At 45.5% G+C, this 24,156-nt stretch overlaps 2 protein-coding genes across 2 annotated transcripts in view; both read left to right on the forward strand.

Moving 5' to 3' along the window:
- The window catches only part of LOC142912429 (uncharacterized), a 21,777-nt gene extending 18,495 nt beyond the window's left edge, over positions 1 to 3,282 (forward strand). Inside the window, exon 13 of the mRNA XM_076060626.1 lies at positions 3,273 to 3,282. Within this exon, the coding sequence (XP_075916741.1) occupies positions 3,273 to 3,282 (10 nt within the window). The remainder of the gene's footprint in view (positions 1 to 3,272) is intronic.
- Positions 865 to 23,529, forward strand: LOC142912393 (uncharacterized). Its single transcript, XM_076060565.1, has 15 exons — positions 865 to 928; positions 1,107 to 1,159; positions 3,273 to 3,377; positions 3,570 to 3,673; positions 4,927 to 5,044; positions 5,141 to 5,211; positions 6,721 to 6,793; positions 8,281 to 8,343; positions 9,556 to 9,675; positions 11,760 to 11,867; positions 13,436 to 13,528; positions 18,785 to 18,931; positions 20,041 to 20,118; positions 21,467 to 21,526; positions 22,929 to 23,529. Exons 3-15 carry the CDS (start codon positions 3,330 to 3,332, stop codon positions 23,109 to 23,111), a joined length of 1,266 nt encoding a protein of 421 aa, XP_075916680.1. The 5' UTR covers positions 865 to 928; positions 1,107 to 1,159; positions 3,273 to 3,329; the 3' UTR covers positions 23,112 to 23,529.
- Positions 23,530 to 24,156: the final 627 nt, after the last annotated feature.

Consider the following 24,156-nt stretch of genomic DNA (forward strand, 5'->3'; position numbering starts at 1 on the left):
CCACGATGCGCTGGGTCTGCAATTATTTTGCAGTAGGGGGCGACAGTTGCTTCGTGTTTCCCCCAATTAAGTTATTAGCGAGTTTTCAAGTTTGTGAATTTCAGACGTTGGGAGCTACTAAGGGGAAGGCGCTGCATTGCGTAGAACATCTCTGACTGTTGTTGTATCTGTAAAGCAAAACAAATACAGTACAGTTTAAATTTTTATTTAAAGCTTTCGTGACTGCAGGGATTCATATTCTTGGTTCTTTCGGTAAAGTCACCACGTAGAAGGGAAACACTAAAATAATAAAAATATAAAACAATAAAATTCTCACGACGTTTCGACTGCAACGCAAGCAATCATCGTCAGGTGTGAAAACCACTGCAATAAAATTTTCTTGATATATGGTTTTCACACGTGAGAATTTTATCGTTTTATATTTTTATTATTTTATTGTTTCCCTTCTACGTGGTGACTTTACCGAAAGAACTAATAATAGAGTACAGTTTGTTCACCGATGCAGTTATCTGCATCGTTTAATCTGGCTTCTGCCGCACATCACGAACACAACGTCCGCGTGACGATTATCCGAACCGGTCCCGGGCCTCCACTCAACTCGGCCTCAAATGAGTACCCTGGTGCGGTGTGTGAACATCGCCACTGGGGAGACAAAGGCGGCCGGGCGTGGTGCTGGCCACCCACCCCCTCGTGTACCGTGCCGGCCTTCAATGATGCTCGCGAGCAGCACTTGACCCAACAGTCTGTTAAGGCTACACGGGGATGATTTTCGTCTTGCATTGATTGTGTGCTGCATTGCGTATGACATTTTTTTAAACAATTAAATGAGGCAGATGTCTTGTTATGTTTTTTTTTATCAGGCGCAGCGAAGAAGCTGAGATTCGTAGCAGGCTTGAAATAAATATTTGTGAAAAAAATACAGAAATAGGTAGGCAACGTTTTGAGAGTGTCAGTGACCATTGCGAGTGTTAATTATTTATCGCACGTGCGACATTTGACCTCTATCCGGAGTGTACATTGTTAACGTCTGTTTAATATATTTTCATCGTTGTCCAACGTTTATTGGTAATCCTTGATTAATATTATCATTCGATTATTATTTTTAGATAATTTGAAGATTGCAAGCGACAATAACGACGTGAAACATCGCGAAACGCTGGTGAGCACATTTCAATGTCGTCTATCGCAATATCAGCCAGAAGAGCGGACGACGTTCAACGTCGCGATTGTAGTTCACAAGTTCATTAGCCAAGTAAAGCCCAATGAGCCAAAAAAGCTCTTTGTCAATGGTGGCTCAGCAAATCATTCTATTTGAACAATTACACAGGTTTACATTTTTAAAATAAATAAATTAGATTGTACTATTTACATTCACATTTGAAACTTTTGTGATCTTAACAGTCGGTTTAGGTGAGGACAGAGATGACAGAGTGACGGTGCTAAGAGACGATGCTAGATGGTTCCAAAGCTTTGTAGCAGCTACATTAAATGATTTCGATTTATCTTCCCACCCGCCCCACTTCTCTGAAATGGTTCAATTGCGTTGGGATTGTTTTCCGCCAGCGAAGTCACCTGCTTGAGCAAGCTATGCAGCGTTGCCGTATTGGGGCTCGCACTTTGTTACCCAAAAAAAAACCACAATCGCTTTTCGATTTACAATAATAATAGGGGTTTTCCCCTTTTTTCTGGCAATAAAATTGAAACCTTTTTACGAGGATTCACGTCACTGCATTAACCACAATACCTGCAGTCAAAATGCAAACAAAAAACCTACTATGATAATATATATGTGGCATTGTCCTTGAAACTGATTGGTCCACACCAAGGGACGGCTTTCTTTTGAGCCTCGACCCAATTGGTGCTCGACAAGATGACGCCAAAAGGCGTACATTGTCTTTGAGCTGTGTGACGCCTTTTGGCGTGGACCAATCAGTTTCAAGGACAATGCCACATATATTATCATAGTAGGTTTTTTGTTTGAATTTTGACTGCAGGTATATTGTGGTCAATGCAGTGACGTGAATCCTCGTAAAAAAAGGTTTCAGTTTTGTTGCCAGAAAAAAGGGGGAAAACCCCTATATTATTATATTTTGGCACTGGCAAAGGAGGTCCAATGATGTAGATGCTCACCCCGAGCCCTCATTACCTTGATAGTGCATTGTCTTTGAGCTGTGTGACGCCTTTTGGTGTCATGTGGTCTAGCACCAATTGGGTCGAGGCTCAAAAGAAAGCCGTCCCTAGGTGTGGACCAATCAGTTTCAAGGACAATGCCACATATATATTATCATTGTAGGTTTTTTTGTTTGCGTTTTGACTGCAAGTATTGTGGTCGATGCAGCGACATGAATCCTTGTAAAAAAAGGTTTCAGTTTCGTTGCCAGAAAAAAGGGGGAAAACCCCTATTATATTATTATATTTTGGCACTGGCAAAGGAGGTCTAACGATGCTTTTCGATTTTATCAAACACGGAACGCCGGCCACTGCTTCGGTCTCCGTCGCTGTGCTCGCAACGGCCTTTGGGTCGCGTCCCAATATTTTTTGTTTTGCTTGGCAAGGCGTTTCACGTTGAGCTCCCGAGAGGCTTGGGGAGCACGTGGGGGGGGGAGGGGGGAGAGAAAGGGAACGTTCAGACGGCATCCGAGAGCATTTACATTATGAGACCTCCTTTGCCAGTAACAAGATATATTAATAGGTTCTACCCTTTCAAACTGGCACGAAAAACTGACACCTTTATTCAAGGCATCATGTCTGCAATAACCACAACACAAGCAGTCAAAATGCAAACAAAAGAGACAACTCTGATAATAATATTGGCACTGTCCTTGAATTTGAGTTTTTTGTGCCAGTTAAAAGGGTAAAAACCTATTACTATATCTTGTTACTGGCAAAGGAGGTCTCATAATGTAAATGCTCACGCCGAGCCCTCAATACTCTGATAGTGCGTTGTTTTTGAGTTGTACGCCTTTTGGCGTCTTCTGGTCCAACACCAGTGGAGACTAGGCTCTAAGAAAAGCCGTCTCGGGTGTGGACCAATCAAATTCAAGGACAGTGCCAATATCATTATCAGAGTTGTCTTTTTGTTTGCATTTTGACTGCTTGTGTTGCGGTTATTGCAGACATGATGCCTTGAATAAAGGTGTCAGTTTTTGGTGCCAGTTAAAAGGGTAAAACCTATTGCTACGGCATCCGAGAGCTTACGCCCACCGTGGTGCAATAAACACATCTTGGGGTATCGTAGGAGGTGTTGGTCTCGCGTCGTGTCTTGCGTGAAGGAATCCTTAGACGCGTTCAAACGAGAGAGAGCTTCACTCCAAGAAGCCGTCTGTCAAATGGAACAGCGGATAGCCGCCATGGAAACGCTGAAAAACGAAAGCAAGGTATTTCGAACGTTTCTTAAATCTACGGGTAAAATAATAACCTGCGCAACACTTCCCTATGAGCGTTATCGTTTGCAAACGCGTGTTAGAATTGCGTCAATTGTCGTTGCTGCGGATGCTCTTTTTTACGCGCACAAATGTGGCAATTCGCGTCGCCCGGCGCCGCATCTTGGGGCGTCGTTTAACTTCCAGAGCGAACTCAACGGAGCGAAAGCAAAAGAGCGCGTCTTGGAGAATGACCTCAGAGACGCCTTGAACGCGGCGAACGTCCTGGAATCAGAGCTGTCTCAGGAGAGGTAAATGTTGGAGCGTTATTTTTCAGCTCGCTCATTCGGGCGCATTTAGGCGTTCCCCTCCTCCCCCTTCGCCCTCTCTCCCTTTTATCGTTTCAACCCCCGGCCGTCCTTCCCCCGAGAGCGGTGTCTCTTCACCTTGATCGCAGCCTGCCACCCCCTGTGGCTCTCAGCCGTTAACAACGTCGTACGACGTCGATACGGTAGAAACCGTGGGATCGCGAGCACGATTCGTTCCAGAAACGTGTTTTGTAATCCAAAGCACTCGCGTATAATCAGAGCACTCGGTACATCAGTTGTGATCACGTGACGCCCGGCAGTACAAAGCGTGTCTACATGTGCGCTGCGCGTGTCGCGAGAACCTCGCTCGTTTATCAAGTTAATATTTATTTACAAATGTAGCCCGTCTCGCCAAACACTCGCAGGCGAAGTTACTCGCAATCCAAGGTTTTACTGTACACAGCAACTCCTCTGCACCCCCTGTGGGACGTAAGGCCACAATAAATACACAGGGGTTGATGAAACAAAGTAGTTGTACTAACGTATCCGCGCTAAATTTGCGTTTTTTTTTTCACCTTCTAAAGAAAACAAATCTGGCCGGGTCTCGCACCCCCCCAGAAAGGGAATCTCGCACCCTCAGGTTGTGAAGAGCCACTGCCCTACAGGGTTATCCGAGTTCAGGAAGTAGACACCAGGGAAGTAGAGTTTATTGAAACGCATGGCATCGACGGGTTAAAGATATAAAACGCCGGTGAATAATCGGCGTGCTTGACAGGTGCCAAGTCCCAGGCAATGTCGTCTGTCTGTGTGTGTGTGTGTACCTTAAGCGTTGGTTCCATAAATAGCTTTCGGACAAAAAATGGTGAAGCTTTGAGACAGTTTGGCAGTGTGTTTAGTTACAGAATTGTTGAACGGTGGGTGTCTAAAAATCATGGTTTTATTTTTTCTCGGATGAATGCTTGTCAATTGACTCAAACGATAGATAAAATAAAACCTGAAAATAGTAGATATCGCAAACAAGTTCTTACTGATTATAGTATAATGTTACCCAATATCGATGTGTGTGTGTTAGCTTTATTGACACTGGGCCAAGGTTTATGGTGCATCAAGCATTCCACAGCATCGTACAATCCAGAGAATAAATTGCTCCTCTCTTGGATTTACACAACTGTTGCTTATGGTTTTTTTTTTTTATCCTGGAGCTAAGTAACCGCGTGTGAAATAAAAGTACCCGAACGATCTTGAATTTTTAACAGAATATGCAGCCTTGACATCAGCAACAGGTTTGGGCTGGTTATTTTGGAAAACGAGGAACTGACCGAGCTGTTTTCTCGCGTGGCGAATCAAAACGAGGAACTTACCGACATCATTGAGGTATTCTGGCTCGGACGTACGCACGATTCACATCTTTGTGGGACATTGCAGACCGCAAAACTGTTTTTACAAAATGATCCACGCTCTCATTTTCAGACAACAAAGCGCAACGAAGCTGCGTTACAGGTCAAAGTTCAAAAGTTGGAATCGATTAATAAAAACCTAACGTAAGTTCTGATTCAAAAACTTCGTTGAAAATTTCCAGCTGTGGTTTTCACACCTGACGACGATTGCTTCTTGCGTTGCAGTCGAAACGTCGTGAGAATTATATTGTTTTATATTTTTATTATTTTATTGTTTCCCTTCTACGTGGTGACTTTACCGCAAAGAACCATGCCCATACATGTGTCTCTCTCTGTCTCTGTGTTAACTCTTTCCGCTTATGCGTCTGTATATGTATGTGTCTCCGGTTCTGTGTCTTATCTGTCTCTTAAACGTAATCAACCAGGTAGGGTGTTGACTGTTATGTCAGCCGACTTTCTGCGCTGTATTGCATTATATTTCTAAGTTTACTAGGAATTGTTTCTCTTTCATTTGTACCTGATGATGATTGCTTGCTTTGCAATCGAAACGTCGTATGATATTATGTAATTTATTATTTTCTATTTCTACGTGGTGACTTTACCGAAAGAACCAAATAATAATACTAAAGTAAGTTGTTCCTGCCTATTTTTTTGGGGGGGCTTTTCAATTCACAATATTTTCCTTTTTGTGGATGACATACTTTTGTTACAAACACAACTCCCATCTCTGTGAAAGAAGACTCTGGCCCTTTATCCGCATGGTAAGGTCTTTATTTCACGGCATGGGTCCACACCTTCATCCCAGCTCTCTCTCTCTCCCGCAACGACCTCAACTCCGCCTCCCGCCCCCTCTTTTAACCTCTTCCTGGCTCCGCCCCTCGTTGCACTCCACCAATCGTCACCTCTCTCTCACCCTCACCTGCAACCTCCATCACTACCTATGAGATCTTCACTCAAAACTGCTCTGGAGGAGTTGTACACCCCTAGCTGCCACTGCTATTCAGTGGCCTAAAATATGGCTCGGGTTTGGTGTTGCATGTTATTTATGTAGTTTATTGTTAAAAATTCGGTCACAGTCCCTATGATCACTGTTACATTGCATTTATGGCTTTTATTTTGGTGATTTTGAAAAGTTTATTTGGTTTGGCCATGTTTTTGTTTATTGTAGTATGGAGTTAGACTGATGGCCTTAATCTAAGTTGTCTTGTGGTGGTTGTTGTTTGACTTGCATCCCACTGGGATTTTTGCACACAGCGTTGGTGGTGTACGGTGCTATTTCAGGAATATTTTGATGTTTTTTTTTTCCTGTATTTTCTGTTTGCACAGTCACATAATCACTTTAAGATGTTTTCTTGTTCATGTTTTTTGTTTGTTGTGGTTGCACCTGATTCAAGAGCTGAATGGCTCACAGGGCTATACCAAATAAATGCAAATGGAACTATGGAACCTGGCCTAACCGTCCCACCTGATGCCCACCCAACCCTCTCGCTCTTTTACCTTTTGAATGTTCCGGGCCAATCCTCTTGGCTCCCCGTTCCCTAACCAATCGTCGCGTGGATGTGTTTGCTCCCGCCTTCTTGATTACTCTGTCCCGGGGAATCGTGTGGGACGATCACTACGCCTGCAATGATGTTTTTTTTTCTTTTAATCCAGGGAAGAGTTGGAATCTGCCAAAACGCAACATCAGGCACAGCTTGAAGCCCACGTACAGAAATATACAAACTTGGTAAATACGAAACATAAAACAGTACTCTACAAAGTGCTTTTAATCATTGATTATCATAATGTATTGGTTAGCACACTAGGTTTCCAATCCAGAAGTAGACGGATCAATCCTCTGGTGTGACAGTTGAAACAATGAGGACTATTCTGAAATGCGTCTTAAAAGTGTACCCAAGTTTTGCGTTTCAGTAAACTTGAGTATAGTTTTAAGATACGCACCCTGTATATTTTTGTTACGCAGACTGCCACGTAGTCTATTCTGATCAATTTATGATTCCTCTAGTTCTTTAATGGGGGGCATTACCTCATTCTCAGTGAGTCGAGAATTTGTAGTGTATAGTATAGTGTGTAGTGTAGTGTATAGGATGAACATTGAGATTTATAAAGGCACGGGGTGACCGATAAGGTCTGAATTGGTCCGTGATAAGGTAGACACTGATAAGGGCTTGACTGGTATGTAGTGTATAGTGTTGTGTATAGTGTGTAGTGTAGTGTACAGGATAAACATTGAGATTTATAAAGGCACGGGGTGACCGATAAGGTCTGAATTGGTCCGTGATAAGGTAGACACTGATAAGGGCTTGACTGGTGTGTAGTGTATAGTGTTGTGTATAGTGTGTAGTGTAGTGTATAGAATGAACATTGAGATTTATAAAGGCACGGGGTGACCGATAAGGTCTGAATTGGTCCGTGATAAGGTAGACACTGATAAGGGCTTGACTGGTGTGTAGTGTATAGTGTTGTGTATAGTGTGTAGTGCTGTGCATAGAATGAACATTGAGATTTATAAAGGCACGGGGTGACCGATAAGGTCTGAATTGGCCCGTGATAAGGTAGACACTGATAAGGGCTTGACTGGTATGTAGTGTATAGTGTTGTGTATAGTGTGTAGTGTAGTGTACAGGATAAACATTGAGATTTATAAAGGCACGGGGTGACCGATAAGGTCTGAATTGGTCTGTGATAAGGTAGACACTGATAAGGGCTTGACCGGTGTGTAGTGTATAGTGTCGTGTATAGTGTGTAGTGTAGTGTATAGTGTATAGTAGTGTATAGTGTAGTGTAGTGTATAGTGTAGTGTATAGTGTAGTGTATAGTAGTATAGTGTAGTGTATAGTGTCGTGTATAGTGTGTAGTGTATAGGATGAACATTGAGATTTATAAAGGCACGGGGTGACCGATAAGCTCTGAATTGGTCCGTGATAAGGTAGACACTGATAAGGGCTTGACCGGTGCACATTTCCAGCACTAATTGTGTCACCTGACACATTCAACGTTTAAAGACGCCGCGCTTGAATAGTACCGGTCGGTCACCTCGGACAGTTACACTCGTTGGTCGGTGGCAAAGCGGCCGCATGGTGGCGATGAACGCAGTCCGTGGCAGTGTTTTGCCGCGCGGTCTGTTTTAAGAAGAAGTTTGCGAGCCTCGTTTCAATCAGGAGGCGAGGGTTATCAACCCCTAACACGTCCGTTGCACGCGAACCGCAACAGGTTCACGAGCTGGACGAGCAGCGGGAGGCGCACCGCCGGAAGGACAGCCGCAATGAAAACAAGGTGAGCGCCAAAACGTTTCCGTGGCAACGCATGTATCATTACCGGAGCGTGTTTGCGTTCGATGTGTTCGCCGCAGGTACGTGGTGGTTAATGCGGTGCTTGATACCTTGCAGAAGGTGTCTACTTGGAGTTGGAACATCTTAAACACCTGCTGCTGTAATAATAATAGGGGTTTTTCCCCTTTTTTCTGGCAACAAAACTGAAACCTTTTTACGAGGATTCATGTCGCTGCATTAACCACAATACCTGCAGTCAAAATGCAAACAAAACACATACTTCATCATTATTAAAACACACACTATGATAATATGATGCATTGTCCTTGAAACTGATTGGTCCACACCAAGGGACCGCTTTCTTTTGAGCCTTGACCCATTTGGTGCTCGACCAGATGACGCCAAAAGGCGTCACACAGCTCAAAGACAATGCCACTATCAAAGTAATGAGGGCTCGGGGTGAGCATCTACATCATCATTAGACCTCCTTTGCCAGTACCAAAATATAATAAGAGAGATTTTCCCCCTTTTTTCTGGCAACAAAACTGAAACCTTTTTACGAGCTTTCATGTCACTGCATTAACCACAATACCTGCAGTAAAAATGCAAACAATAAAAAACACCTCCTCTTGTATATACCCAGAAAAGGTAAAACCTATTGTTATTTTTCATACCAAAAAAAGACACCGACTTTCTTATTTCACTAACACCGGCTGATAAAAAAAATTGTATATCGTATTTCCCGGATTATAACATGGACTCCTCCACCCGTATATTGAACTTCTTTCCCACCGCACATAGCCAACCGTTCTTAATCGGAGGTGCGGGGGAGGCTAAGGACAACCGTGGATAAAGCTTACTGTATTTCATTTAACAGTAAGTTCATATTCTTAGCTCTTTCGGTTAAAGTCACGTTAAAGGGAAACAATAAAATATATATAAAACAATAAAAAAATTATCACGACGTTTCGACCATGACACAAACGGTCGTCACCAGGTGTGTTGGTTTGCATAAATTTAATTATTTTTAACGGACTTACAGAATGTGTAAGTCCGGCGTTGTTGTTGTTGACTTTATAAAGAGCAGACAGGGCGTGGTGACCTATTAACGTTGACAGCACTTCTAAAACAACCCCCTTTTTAACATCTAAAAACCTAAGCAGTCGTTACCGTGACTGCAAATGTTCGCCCTGACCGAGTTCACTTCACTTTGCAGATCAAGGATTTGGAGTCTGAGATCGACTCGCTTGAGCGGCAGCGGCAGGACGACCGAGCACGCGACAACGCGATCGCGGAGTTAGCGGACTACATGGAGCAGATAAGACACTTGGAGGAGGTTTGCGAAATGAACTTGACAAATGTTGTTGTGATAATTGTTTTTTTACCCTTTTATCTGGCAACAAAACTAACACCTTTTTTTTACAAGGAGTCATGTTTACATTGACCACAATACCTGCGGTCGGAACGCAAACACAAAACAACAACTCTGATAATGTATGTGGCACTGTCCTTGAAATTGATTGGTCCACACTCGAGACAGCTTTCTTTAGAGCCTCGTCTCACGTTGGTGTTGGACCAGAAGACGCGTTCCGACCGCAGGTATTGTGGTCAATGTGAACATGACTCCTTGTAAAAAAGGTGTCAGTTTTGTTGCCAGATAAAAGGGTAAAAAACCAATTATCATATTTTGTTGCTGGCAAATGAGGTTTCCAATAATGTATATTGACAAATGTTGTTTACCTCCAGTTTTAGTCTTGGTAAAAAAAATCGCATCGAGTATAATGTATAGTACGTTGGACTTCTTCCGTGCCGTACGTAGCCAACCGTGCTGATCGGAGGTGCGGGGGAAAGACAGCAAATGATGCGTTTCTGTGAGTCTGGATTTCTGTGTGAGTCTGTGGGTTTATGTGTGAGTCTGTGGGTTTATGTGTGAGTCTATGGGTTTATGTGTGAGTCTGTGGGTTTATGTGTGAGTCTGTGGGTTTATGTGTGAGTCTATGGGTTTATGTGTGAGTCTATGGGTTTATGTGTGAGTCTGTGGGTTTATGTGTGAGTCTATGGGTTTCTGTGTGAGTCTGTGGGTTTATGTGTGAGTCTATGGGTTTATGTGAGTCTGTGGGTTTATGTGTGAGTCTATGGGTTTATGTGTGAGTCTGTGGGTTTATGTGTAAGTCTATGGGTTTATGTGTGAGTCTGTGGGTTTATGTGAGTCTTTGGGTTTATGTGTGAGTCTGTGGGTTTATGTGTGAGTCTATGGGTTTATGTGCAAGTCTGTGGATTTCTGTGTGAGTCTGTGGATTTCTGTGTGAGTCTGTGGATTTCTGTGTGAGTCTGTGGATTTCTGTGTGAGTCTGTGTGTTTATGTGAGTCTGTGGATTTCTGTGTGAGTCTATGGGTTTATGTGTGAGTCTGAGGATTTCTGTGTGAGTCTATGGGTTTCTGTGTGAGTCTGTGGATTTCTGTGTGAGTCTGTGGATTTCTGTGTGAGTCTATGGGTTTATGTGTGAGTCTGTGGATTTCTGTGTGAGTCTATGGGTTTCTGTGTGATTCTGTAGATTTCTGTGTGAGTCTATGGGTTTATGTGTGAGTCTGTGGATTTCTGTGTGAGTCTATGGGTTTATGTGTGAGTCTATGAGTTTATGTGTGAGTCTGTGGATTTTTGTGTGAGCCTATGGGTTTATGTGTGAGTCTGTGGATTTCTGTGTGAGTCTATGGGTTTACGTGCGAGTCTTCGTATGTACGTTGAACTTCTTCCGCGCCGTACGTAGCCAACCGTGCTGATCGGAGGTGCGGGGGGGGGACAGGACAACAACCCTAAACACAACAAAAAGCAGTTAATGCTAAAACTAATAAGAGTGCCATTTATTCAGTAAAAACCTCACCAAGTCTCGAGTTCTTTTTACCGATCACGTAAGAGTTCTGCTTGGAGATCGTTGGCCACGTCCCCATCATCCGTGAGCGTTTTGCGTCCGGTATATCGAAACCGGAGCGCCCGGCCAAAGATTCGCCGCTCACATGAGGGCAATTCAGTCGCAGGTTTGCGCAACCTGATTTCCGTGTATTTTCTTGACCCCTCCTTATCAACAGAAGTTGGGTTCGGGGGGTTTCCGCAAACGATCAACGACCTTGGCCTTGCTTCGAAGGGTGCCGGATTCGCAGACAGCCAAACCCACCGCTCATGACGAAGAGGATGCTGCGTGTTGTCGCGTGCGAGCTGTGATTTACACAAGTGCGGTAGAGCCTAATGGTGCCGTGGCAGATGTTACGTTTCTACACGTGGAGCGTCAACTTGCGTCGATGTTATATATATATAAAAAAGCGGCAAAGATTTTGCCTTCACGGCATTTCGTAATGAATTTCTTAACCGAGTCAAAATCCGAGGCGCATAGCGTGACCGTTGTTGAAATCTCCCTCTTCCAGGTAAGATCCCGGAACATTTCAGCTGAGATTGAGGAGGCGAAAATCAGAGCGGAAGAAACCGCACAGTTCAAAATCACAGAAATGACTGCGGTGGTGGAAGAGTGGAAGGTAACGTGCGGAAGTTGGCACTTCGTCCTGGATACGCCCTCACGTGTTTTTTTAAGCTGCTTCAAAATAACTGCAAAGTTTGTAAAAGGAAAATAAGGAAATGCCTTTTTGTCTTCTGATAGTTCATTGGCAGTGGTGGATTGTAAAATAACTTAGCACGCTCTGCAATGGCCCTCTTCTTAACAGCAACAGGAACATAATCTTGGTTCTTTCAGTAAAGTCACCACCACGTAGAAGGGAAACAATAAAATAATAAAAATATAAAACGATAAAATGTATCACGACGTTTCGACTGCAACACAAGAAGCAATCATCATCAGGTGTGAAAACTACAGCAAGAACATTTGAAAACCACAGCAAGAAAATTTCAAATTGTTCTTGCTGTGGTTTTCACACCTGATGATGATTGCTTCTTGTGTTGCAGTCGAAACGTCGTGATAATTTTATTGTTTTATATTTTTTATTATTTTATTGTTTACCTTCTACGTGGTGGTGACTTTACCGAAAGAACCAAGAATATGAATCCCTGCAGTCACGAAAGCTTTAAATCGATATTTATATATATTATATGCCGGTGTTACCATCCGATTAATGCTGAACATCTTTCGCACCGTACGTAGCCAACCCGTGTTTACCGTAGGCGTAGGTGGGAGGACAACAGACTAAGCAGCAACAATTTGAATATTTATTTATACTCCAGGAGGAATCAGATGAGCCGTAAAGCTCTCTTTCACAGATGTCCGGTAGAAATTAGTTTTTCCTCGAATCTAGATTTCAAAGTGAGTCGCTCCGGTAGCTTCCTAATATCAAAAGGGAGAGCGTTCTAGACGGCCCCTTCGTGTCTTATCTTGTTCCTCTTTAGGGCGGTTTTATTGACAGATGCGTTGGAGCTCTGTGAACGTACATTCGCCGGCGTTTATGTTTCAACTTACTTATCTTGCAGGTTTATTTATTTATTTTCAGCGGCGAGTCCGTCTTAGAATTTTCGAAGCGCCGTCTTCCGCCCCTACAGTGTTCGCGACATGTTCGCAAGATAACATCGAGACGCAATTTTAACCGTAGCCCAAGCACACACACACATCTACAAGTGTTACATCTACAAGTGTTACACCTACAAGTGTTACATCTACAAGTGTTACATCTACAAGTGTTACATCTACAAGTGTTACATCTACAAGTGTCACATCTACAAGTGTTACATCTACAAGTGTTACATCTACAAGTGTTACATCTACAAGTGTTACATCTACAAGTGTTACATCTACAAGTGTTACGTCTACAAGTGTCACATCTACAAGTGTTACATCTACAAGTGTTACATCTACAAGTGTTACACACACATCTACAAGTGTTACATCTACAAGTGTTACATCTACAAGTGTTACATCTACAAGTGTTACATCTACAAGTGTTACATCTACAAGTGTTACATCTACAAGTGTTACACACACATCTACAAGTGTTACACACACATTTACAAGCATTTCCTGAGTGTTTTGTGCAGTTGGTAAATGCCGTTAAAATGTTTCGCGATTTTTTTTGTTTTTCCGGCAATCCCTGACGTAAAGCGCGAGTGTGACCGGAAGCTGGAAGCTAAAGACAAAGACTATTCTTCTCTCGACCACAAATATCAGGAAGCACTTGAACGTGCGCGAACGTCGGTAAGTTTCCCGTTTGTTGCACCATTTGCTTGGATCTTCCCCATTTGGTGAATTGTCGTTGGGAGTCGCCGCGCTCACGTTCACCCCAGCCTCACGATCCCCGGTGACGCTGTGGCAGGCGAGCCACGTTGCCAAGTCACGCAGCAGATTAAAGACTCATCGTAGAAACATAACGGTGACATATTCTTGGTTCTTTCGGTAAAGTCACGTTGAAGGGAAACAATAAAATAATAATTTTGTTTTTTATATATTTTTTATTGTTTCCCTTCTACGTGGTGACTTTACCGAAAGAACCAAGAATGTGAATCACTGCAGTCACGAAAGCTTTAAATCAGAACGGTGACAATTTGGTGAAGGCAGAGCGAGCGCTCCGTTTTGCACGGTCACACACCGCATACAAATCTAACCGAGAGACGGTCCGCTCAGTTGCGTTACCCGTGAAACACTCCACGGATCTGCAGTTCAATTATCGTGAAAGTAGTCGACACTGAGATGCACGCAGAGACACAGAGACAGAGATTCCCCACCGTGTAGCCTTAACAGACTGCAGGGGCAAGTGCTGTTAGCGAGTAGCAGCACCTATGAAGGCCGGAACGGCACACGAGGGGGTGGGTGACCGGCGCCACGCCCGACCGCCTTTGTCTCCCCAGTGCTCGCGATGTTTACTACACACCGCTACACCAGGTACTCATTTGAGCTTGAGTCGACCTAGGGGAGACCCAGGACCGGTTCAGATAATCGTCACTGACGGTGTTGGCCGCGGGGTTCGTAGCGCGACGCACTAACCGCTACGCTACCGCTCCCCACTCTTCTGAGATACTGAGCCACGTGACAGACACACAGATAGGGAGGCACGGAAACACGTACAGAGATGCACGTGAAGTTTCCTTGAGTAGCTTATAATGTAATAGATTTTTACCCTTTTATCTGGCACCAAAACTGACACCTTTATACAAGGGATCATGTTTGCAATAACCACAACACAAGCAGTCAAAATGCAAACAAAAGAGACAACTCTGATAATAATATGCACTGTCCTTGAATTTGATTGGTCCACACCCGAAACGGCTTTTCGTGGAGACTAAGGGCCAAAAGGCGTCATCTGGTCCAACACCAGTGGAGACTAGATAGAGAAGACAGCCACAGAGACACTTAGACAGAGAGACAGCCACAGAGACACAGAGAGACAACCACAGAGACACTTAGACAGAGAGACAACCACAGAGACAGAGAGACAGCCACAGAGACAAAGACACAGATACAGAGAGACAGCCACAGAGACAGAGACACTGAGACACAGAGAGACAACCACAGAGACACTGAGACAGAGAGACAGACAGAGACACGGAGACACTCACAGAGAGACAGAGACAGAGACACTGAGAAAGAGACAACAACAGAGACACTGAGACACTCACAGAGAGACAACCACAGAGACAGAGACACGGAGACACTGAGACACGGAGACAGAGAGACAACCACAGAGACACGGAGACAGAGACAACCACAGAGACACGGAGACAGAGACAACCACAGAGACACGAATGACACAGAGAGTCAACCACAGAGACAGAGACACGGAGACACTGAGACACGGAGACACTCAAAGACACGGAGACAGAGACAACCACAGAGACAGACACTGAGACACTCACAGAGAGACAACCACGGAGACAGAGAGACAGCCACAGAGACACGGAGACAGAGAGACAACCACAGAGACACGGAGACACTCAGAGAGACAACCACAGAGACACTTAGAGAGACAACCACAGAGACAGACACGGAGACAGAGAGACAACCACAGAGACACGGAGACAGAGAGACAGCCACAGAGACAGAGACACGGAGACACTCACAGAGACAACCACAGAGACACTGAGACACGGAGACAGAGACACTCACAGAGAGACAACCACAGAGACACGGAGACACTCACAGAGAGACAGCCACAGAGACACGGAGACAGAGACAACCACAGAGACAGAGACATGGAGACACAAAGAGACAACCACGGAGACAGAGAGACAACCACAGAGACATGGAGACAGAGACACTGAGACACTCACAGAGAGACAACTACAGAGACACGGAAACAGAGAGACAGCCACAGAGACACGGAGACACTCACAGAGACAGAGACACGGAGACAGAGAGACAACCACAGAGACACGGAAACAGAGAGACAGCCACAGAGACACGGAGACACTCACAGAGAGACAACCACAGAGACAGAGACACGGAGATAGAGAAGACAGCCACAGAGACACGGAGACAGAGACATGGAGACACAGAGAGACAACCACAGAGACAGAGAGACAGCCACAGAGACACGGAGACGGAGAGACAGCCACAGAGACACGGAGACAGAGAGACAGAGTGACCAGGGTTCGGGCAGTTAACTAACCCCTGGTCTCTCTCCCACTTGAGTAAACAATGTCCTTGCTGTGGTTGTCACACCTGATGATGATTGATTGTGTTGCAATCGAAACGTCGTGATTTATTTCAATGTTTTTATTTCATATTTTTATCACCCACCACGTGACTTTACCGAAAGTCACAAAGAGTCTGGCTCCCTTCTAGATTTGAATTTTTCGTGACTGCAAGGATCCATACTCTTTGGTTCTATTCGGTAAAGTCACCACGTAGGTAAAAAAATAAAACATCAAAAATCACGACGTTTCGGCCACAACACAAGCGGCCTTCATCAGGTGAAGGGTCCAGACTGTCTCGAGGACAGCGCTGGAGTGAAACACAGCCACGCTCAGACCGCGGACCTTTAAGCTGTGTGAGAGTAATTAAGGTGCCTTGACAAAGGAATTAGCGTAAAAATTAGCATTTAATAGGCGGACTTAGCATGATGAAAGGTGGGCAGAGGGTCAACCTGCGCAGGCTGGCGAGGGGGCAAGGTGGAGTCCACATGCTGGTGGTGGTGTGAAAAGGGATTTTTTTAAGAAGCCGCGAAAGTTTGGGGTACCACTACTTGAAAAAATATACTGGCTCCCGCTTGCCGATGGAACTCGCCCCTCAAATGAGCCCGCAGCTTTGCCGTGGCGATTTGATTTCTCGCGTTCATCCCCGTGTGGAAGCCAACATTGACGTGTCGCAGCCGACCCGAAGTCGCCGGCGTCGCGCGCCCGAAACGTCGTGATTTAATTTATTTTGTTTTCTGCCTACCGCGTGACTTTTACCCAAAGAACCAAAGAGCGTGGGTCCCTGCGGTCGCGACAACTTCAAGTCCAGATTTTTCTGGGTCTCTACTCGATGAGTCGGGCTCGTTAAATAAATCCCGCTGCGTTAGGCGCCGATGTTCGGCGTTTGCGATCGGCACAGCACCCCTGTAGCCTGCGAGACCTAAATGTGGGATCTTTGTCTGTGTGTCGTGTGACCTACAATCACTCCTGTAGCCTGCGAGACCTAAATGTGGGATCTTTGTCCGTGTGTCGTGTGACCTACAAGACTTCACTCCTACAGCCTGCGAGACCTAAATGTGGGATCTTTGTGTGTCGTGTGATCTACAAGACTTCACTCCTACAGCCTGCGAGACCTAAATGTGGGATCTTTGTCTGTGTGTCGTGTGACCTTCAAGACTTCACTCCTACAGCCTGCGAGACCTAAATGTGGGATCTTTGTCTGTGTGTCGTGTGACCTACAAGACTTCACTCCTACAGCCTGCGAGACCTAAATGTGGGATCTCTGTCTGTGTGTCGTGTGACCTGCAAGACTTCACCCCTGTAGCCTGCGAGACCTAAATGTGGGATCTTTGTCTGTGTGTCCGTGTGACCTACAAGACTTCACTCCTACAGCCTACGAGACCTAAATGTGGGATCTTTGTCTGTGTGTCGTGTGATCTCAAGACTTCACTCCTACAGCCTGTGAGACCTAAATGTGGGATCTCTCTGTGTCGTGTGACCTTCAAGACTTCACTCCTACAGCCTGCGAGACCCAAATGTGGGATCTTTGTCTGTGTGTCGTGTGATCTACAAGACTTCACTCCTACAGCCTGCAAGACCTAAATGTGGTATCTTTGTCTGTGTGTCGTGTGACCTTCAAGACTTCACTCCTGTACCCTGCGAGACCTAAATGTGGGATCTTTGTCTGTGTGTCGTGTGATCTACAAGACTTCACCCCTACAGCCTGCGAGACCTAAATGTGGGATCTTTGTCTGTGTGTCGTGTGACCTACAAGACTTCACTCCTACAGCCTGCAAGACCTAAATGTGGGATCTTTGTCTGTGTGTCGTGTGACCTTCAAGACTTCACTCCTGTACCCTGCGAGACCTAAATGTGGGATCTTTGTCTGTGTGTCGTGTGATCTACAAGACTTCACCCCTACAGCCTGCGAGACCTAAATGTGGGATCTTTGTCTGTGTGTCGTGTGACCTACAAGACTTCACTCCTACAGCCTGCGAGACCTAAATGTGGGATCTTTGTCTGTGTGTCTTGTGATGTACAAGACTTCACTCCTACAGCCTGCGAGACCTAAATGTGGGATCTTTGTCTGTGTGTCGTGTGATCTACAAGACTTCACTCCTGCAGCCTGCGAGACCTAAATGTGGGATCTTTGTGTGTCGTGTGATCTCAAGACTCCACCCCTGTAGCCTGCGAGACCTAAATGTGGGATATTTGTCCGTGTGTCGTGTGACCTACACGACTTCACTCCTACAGCCTGCGAGACCTAAATGTGGGATCTTTGTCTGTGTGTCGTGTGATCTACAAGACTTCACTCCTACAGCCTGCGAGACCTAAATGTGGGATCTTTGTCTGTGTGTCGTGTGATCTACAAGACTTCACTCCTGTACCCTGCGAGACCTAAATGTGGGATCTTTGTCTGTGTGTCGTGTGACCTTCAAGACTTCACCCCTACAGCCTGCGAGACCTAAATGTGGGATCTCTGTCTGTGTGTCGTGTGATCTGCAAGACTTCACTCCTACAGCCTGCGAGACCTAAATGTGGGATCTTTGTCTGTGTGTCGTGTGACCTACAAGACTTCACTCCTGTAGCCTGCGAGACCTAAATGTGGGATCTTTGTCTGTGTGTCGTGTGATCTGCAAGACTTCACTCCTACAGCCTGCGAGACCTAAATGTGGGATCTTTGTCTGTGTGTCGTGTGATCTTCAAGACTTCACCCCTGCAGCCTGCGAGACCTAAATGTGGGATCTTTGTCTGTGTGTCGTGTGACCTACAAGACTTCACTCCTACAGCCTGCGAGACCTAAATGTGGGATCTCTGTCTGTGTGTCCGTGTGATCTGCAAGACTCCACCTTTGCCCGCACCAGCAACAGTGGCCAAGTCGGCTTCCAAGGGCGTTCGCGAGCCCCTTGCCACGGCGAAGATGGTGAATAAAAAGCGAAAGTCACCCTACAGGTCGGACTTTGAGAGCTCGGAAGGCATGGATTTGACGGTGAGTTAACGCGACCGCTTTGATCGAGATTCTTTGGACGCCGCAATGGGACTCGATCCACTCTCGTAGGGGAAGGAGCGGCTCGCTTGACCCCAGGGATGATTCGCCTCATGCCAGGGTCACTTGTGGATGTTCGTGCTGATTCGAGGCATTCCTCCTAATGTACGGCGCGCAGTCAAAACACTCAACGCCGGAACAACTGGGGGGAGAGCCTTTCCCGTTATGGGGGGCTGACTGGCATGCCGCAGATAATTAAACATTTGCTATAATCTAATGAAAATAGTTGCTTGATAATTGCATGGCTGTGTAATTGGAATCTTAAGGCATTAATTTGACAATTGGCATTAAAATATAAATTTTAAATAAAACAAACAATCTCTACTCTGCAGTTTAATGCGAGTCTCCATCACCATGAAGCGGAACGAAAGGCCGAGGTCACTGGGTGCGTGGAGGTGGAATAAACATCGTGGCGAGCTTGAAGCATTTTGTTAAATAACCGTAGGATGGATGTGCCAGAGACGGAGCGCTCACAAAGCATGCCCGTGACCAGGGGGACGGGTTTCTGAATTCTCAAACATCTCAACGTGCAACACCTCGACGCAGATTTCAGATTTGCCCGTGCGATGTGCGCACGGGAGAACTGATTTTTTTTGTAAAGTAAATTACGTAAAAAAATTTCAGGAAGCCTTTTGTCTTAACGCCGTATTCCAGCAAGGCCGAATATGTTTTGTTAAATTGCAGGATCTTTTACGAACATGGATTGACTCTTCCTTATAAACAAACTGCCAAATCGCTTTTTTCCGTGGCGCTAACGTTTAAAAAATAAATAAATACAAGCACCGTTTATAAATAAATAAATACAAGCACCGTTTAAAAATAAATACAAACCGCCACTTCTTTCAAATGTTTCTTGCCATTGGTTTTTTCATACCTGATGACGACCGTTTGCGTTACGGTCGAAACGTGAGAATTTTTTTTATTGTTTTACGTATATTTTATCGTTTCCCTTCAACGTGACTTCACCAAAAGAGCTAAGGGTATGAATCGCTGCAGTCACGAAAGCTTTAAATCAAGATTTATCGTCGTCGATATTTACGAATGCTCGTTAGGCGGATGAACAGCTGAGAGAAAGTGCGTCTGGCGCGATCCTGTCCAAGCGAACCGGCAAGGCCAGGGCAGCAGGCAAGGTGAGAGTCTCCGACGTCTTCCTCATGTGGATGTCGAGGTTTCGCTGACGCGGCACCAATGGTGCCTGGACCAGGTTCAACCTGAACTGTTTATGTCACATGCTAGTCCCTCACGTTAACATCATGCTAATCTCCAAGTTACATGCTAGTGCCTCACGTTAACATCCTGCTAATCTCCCAGTTACATGCTAGTCCCTGACGTTAACGTCCTGCTAATCTCCCAGTTACATGCTAGTCCCTCACGTTAGCATCATGCTAATCTCCCAGTTACATGCTAATTCATCACATTAACATCCTGTTAATCTCCCAGTTACATGCTAATTCTTCACACTAACATCCTGCTAATCTCCCAGTTACATGCTAATTTATGACTTTAACATCCTACTAATCTCCCAGTTACATGTTAGTCCCTCACGTTAGCATCATGCTAATCTCCCAGTTACATGCTAATTCCTCACATTAACATCCTGCTAATCTCCCAGTTACATGCTAATTCATCACATTAACATCATGCTAATCTCCCAGTTACATGCTAATTCCTCACATTGACATCCTGCTAATCTCCCAGTTACATGCTAATTCCTCACAATAACATGTTAATCTCCCAGTTACATGCTAGTCCCTGACGTTAACATCATGCTAATCTCCCAGTTACATGCTAATTCCTCACATTAACATCATGCTAATCTCCCAGTTACATGCTAATTCATCACATTAACATCATGCTAATCTCCCAGTTACATGCTAATTCCTCACATTAACATCATGCTAATCTCCCAGTTACATGCTAATTTGTCACTTTAACACCCTGCTAATCCAACACATTAACACAGCTACTTCAATGCTAAATCCTTCTGTTGATATATAAACTCCTTTGTCAAGGTGCTCTGCTCCTCCCACCCAGCTTAAAAGATGCTGCCAAGCTTAGCGGTGTTCACTGGAGCGCCGTCTTCCCGACAGTTCTGTTGCTTCACCTGAGGACGGCTGCTTGTGTTGTGGCCGAAACGTCGCCCCCCCCGGCTCCGTCGCCCCCCCCCCCCCCCCGAATGAGCTGTTTTAATGAATGGGATTGATTACTTCATCAAGTGACTTCACTTTTAATGGAAACAATTTCCTCAACTGAATATCCGTAACCGGGGCCTTGAAACGACTCAGGCAAGCTTTGAAACGTGGCTGTGCCAAGTTGCAGCAGCTACGTCATTGAGGCATTTGTGGAATGAAATTGGTCGTGGCTGGAGTGCACGCGGTGTGGCAAAATGTGGTTGGAGGAGGTGAACCTAGAAATTGATTTGACCTCTGAAGCTGCCCAAGTTAATTTGTTTCTAATCACTGTTTACATTTCCCTCAGAACCTTGGTGATGCCGAGGGGTCAGGTGACTCCGATGACGATGACACGGACACAATCCGAGTGAGGCTTTACCACTACACTTTAAATTCTTGGCAAAATTGTTCGTGGCAAATGTTGAATATACCTTGCGGGGGTCTGCTAACGATATCAGGTGTTGCTGCGAAGTTGCCGAGGATATGCCTGCATAGTATTGGATTCATATTCTTGGTTCTTTCGGTAAAAATAAAACAACACGAAAGTTAGTTTTATTTCTTCTATTGTCCGCTTGTCTCATTGCATTGCTTCTAGGCGTCTCATTCCCAGTCCGCGTATAGCAGCGTCACTTCTATTGTCTGCTTATCTCATTGCATTGCTTCTAGGCGTCTCATTCCCAGTCCACGTATAGCAGCGTCACTTCTATTGTCTGCTTATCTCATTGCATTGCTTCTAGACGGTCGCTCCCATTCCCAGTCCGCGTATTGCAGCGTCAATGCCGGTCACCCGATCGGTCACCCACCCAATTTAAGCCAACAATTTTGACCGATCTTTAAAAGGGCCCACTCTTATCAGATCTCAGACGCCAAGCAGGGTTTAGCCGGTGCAATACTTGCATGGGAGACTGCCGGGGACTACCAGGCTTGGCCTACGAGGTGGTCAGGAGATGGCAGTGCAGCCATGGATTCTTGAATCTATCAAGTGTGGAGCTTTTGAGTGCTCCCCCTCCCCCCCTCTTTTATGTAAACGCTGTTTAATGTTTGCAATAATATTGTGTTCGTGTCACATGTTTGGAGCCCTCGTTTTCACGCTTCTACATTCTTGTTTTTGTGGCATGGAGACTCCCGTCGGCTGTAATCATTCCACTTTCCAGACGGAGGCCTCCCCGCGCAATCGCCACCTCTCTCGCGATCCTGCAGATCTATAACGATCCACACTTAGCGCCTGTGCACGCGGGGCTCAACTCGTCGCTCCGTCTCCTCGGTTGGCGCCGCCTCGGCCGAGTATCTTCCATTGGGCGCCGCTCCGGTCCGTTTTTTCCCAGACCATCGTCCCATCGTCCCTCTCCTGCCCAGGCCGGCTTCTCTCGACAGTTTGAACGACGTCACGAACCCCCATGTGTATCATCCGACCCTCGTGTTGTCCGTGCAGTACGTGCGTGTGTTGAACTTCTTTGGCACCACGGTGCGTCGCCACGAACCCCATGTACATTATCTGACCCTCGTGTTGTCCGTACGTACGTACGTGCGTACGTACGTGTTGAACTTCTTTGGCACCACCGCGCGTAGCCAACCGTGCCAATCGGAGGAGGTGCGGGCTGGACGGACGACGAAAACGTTGTTCCTTTCACCGTCTCTCGGCGTGATCCCAAGCGGAGCATCTCGCCGTGCTTCTTTACGAGCGCCTCTGCGTTTGCGTCCCCGCGTCTTTGCGGCCGTTGACGATGGCGGTGTTGTCGTGGCGTCTCCGATGTGTCCGCTTGTCGCAGGCGAGCGAGGTCTCAAGAAAAGCCGCGTCGACGAGAAAGGTGAAACGAGGGAGGATGGTCCCTGCGTTGCCTCCCGGCAAGCGTCCTGCAAAAGAGTGGGGCAACATCTTTGACTGGTTTGAGGATCCAGACGTCGACGCTTTTGAACCCGAGGATTTTAAAATAAGCGGGGTTTTTTTTTGAGCGACGTCGTTTTGACGTTGTTTTGACGTTGTTTTGACGTTGCTTTGACGTTGTTGTAACGTTGTTTTAACGTTGTTTTAACGTTGTTTTGGCGTTGTTTTAACGTTGTTTTGACGTCGTTTTGACGTCGTTTTAACATCGTTTTGACGTCGTTTTGACGTCGTTTTGACGTTGCTTTGACGTCGCTTTGACGTTTTGACGTCGTTTTGACGTTTTAACGTTGCTTTAACGTTGTTTTGACGTCGTTTTAACGTTGTTTTGACGTTTTGACGTTGTTTTGACGTTTTAACGTTGTTTTGACGCTGTTTTAACATTGTTTTAACGTTTTAACGCTATGTTTTGCGTTCAATGTTCTTGGCGAAATGGTGGCCAGGGTGGAGACTTTTAGCCACCGCGGTTAAAATGTTTTGGGTGTTCAGTTTTAAGTAAGTGTCTTTCTGTTGATTTAAAGCTTTCGTGACTGCAGGGATTTATATTCTTGGTTCTTTCGGTAAAGTCACCACCGCGTAGAAGGGAAACAATAAAATAATAAAAATATAAAACAATACAATTCTCACGAAGTTTCGACTGCAACACAAGAAGCAATCATCATCAGGTGTGAAAACCACAGCAAGAACATTTGAAAAAAGTGGCGTTTTTTTCTTCAAATGTTCTTGCTGTGGTTTTCACACCTGATGATGATTGCTTCTTGTGTTTCAGTCGAAACGTCGTGAGAATTTTATTGTTTTATATTTTTATTATTTTATTGTTTCCCTTCTACGCGGCGGTGACTTTACCGATAGAACCAAGAATAATAAAAGTGTCTTTCACCAATTTTCAGAGAGGAGGCGGGGGGGGACACTTTCTCCCATAAGTTTGAGTCGGGCGGCCACACATTTGAAACCACAGCTGGGGTTGACAGCAGCATGATCATGATGATTGGGGGTGGGGGGTGGGGTTTTCACATTTGTGTATTGTCGGGGGGGGGGGGGCGCACGTCAGAGGGCCGCGCTAAAGGCCGATCAGTGGCCGCCAGTGGCCTGCGGGCCTTGCAATGAAGAGCGAA

Source organism: Petromyzon marinus, unplaced genomic scaffold (assembly GCF_048934315.1).
Source record: "Petromyzon marinus isolate PM22_M1 ecotype Great Lakes invasive population unplaced genomic scaffold, UKy_Petmar_22M1.pri1.0 PM_G_Scaffold_20, whole genome shotgun sequence".
Lineage (NCBI taxonomy): Eukaryota > Metazoa > Chordata > Hyperoartia > Petromyzontiformes > Petromyzontidae > Petromyzon > Petromyzon marinus.

Excerpts from the sequence above, each read along its gene's own strand:
- LOC142912393 (XM_076060565.1), top strand. The coding sequence starts at position 3,330 with ATGGAACAGCGGATAGCCGCCATGGAAACGCTGAAAAACGAAAGCAAG. Across the intron at positions 5,212-6,720 it reads TCGATTAATAAAAACCTAAC|GGAAGAGTTGGAATCTGCCA; the intron begins GTAAGTTCTGAT and ends CTTTTAATCCAG. Across the intron at positions 11,868-13,435 it reads CGGTGGTGGAAGAGTGGAAG|CGCGAGTGTGACCGGAAGCT; the intron begins GTAACGTGCGGA and ends CCTGACGTAAAG.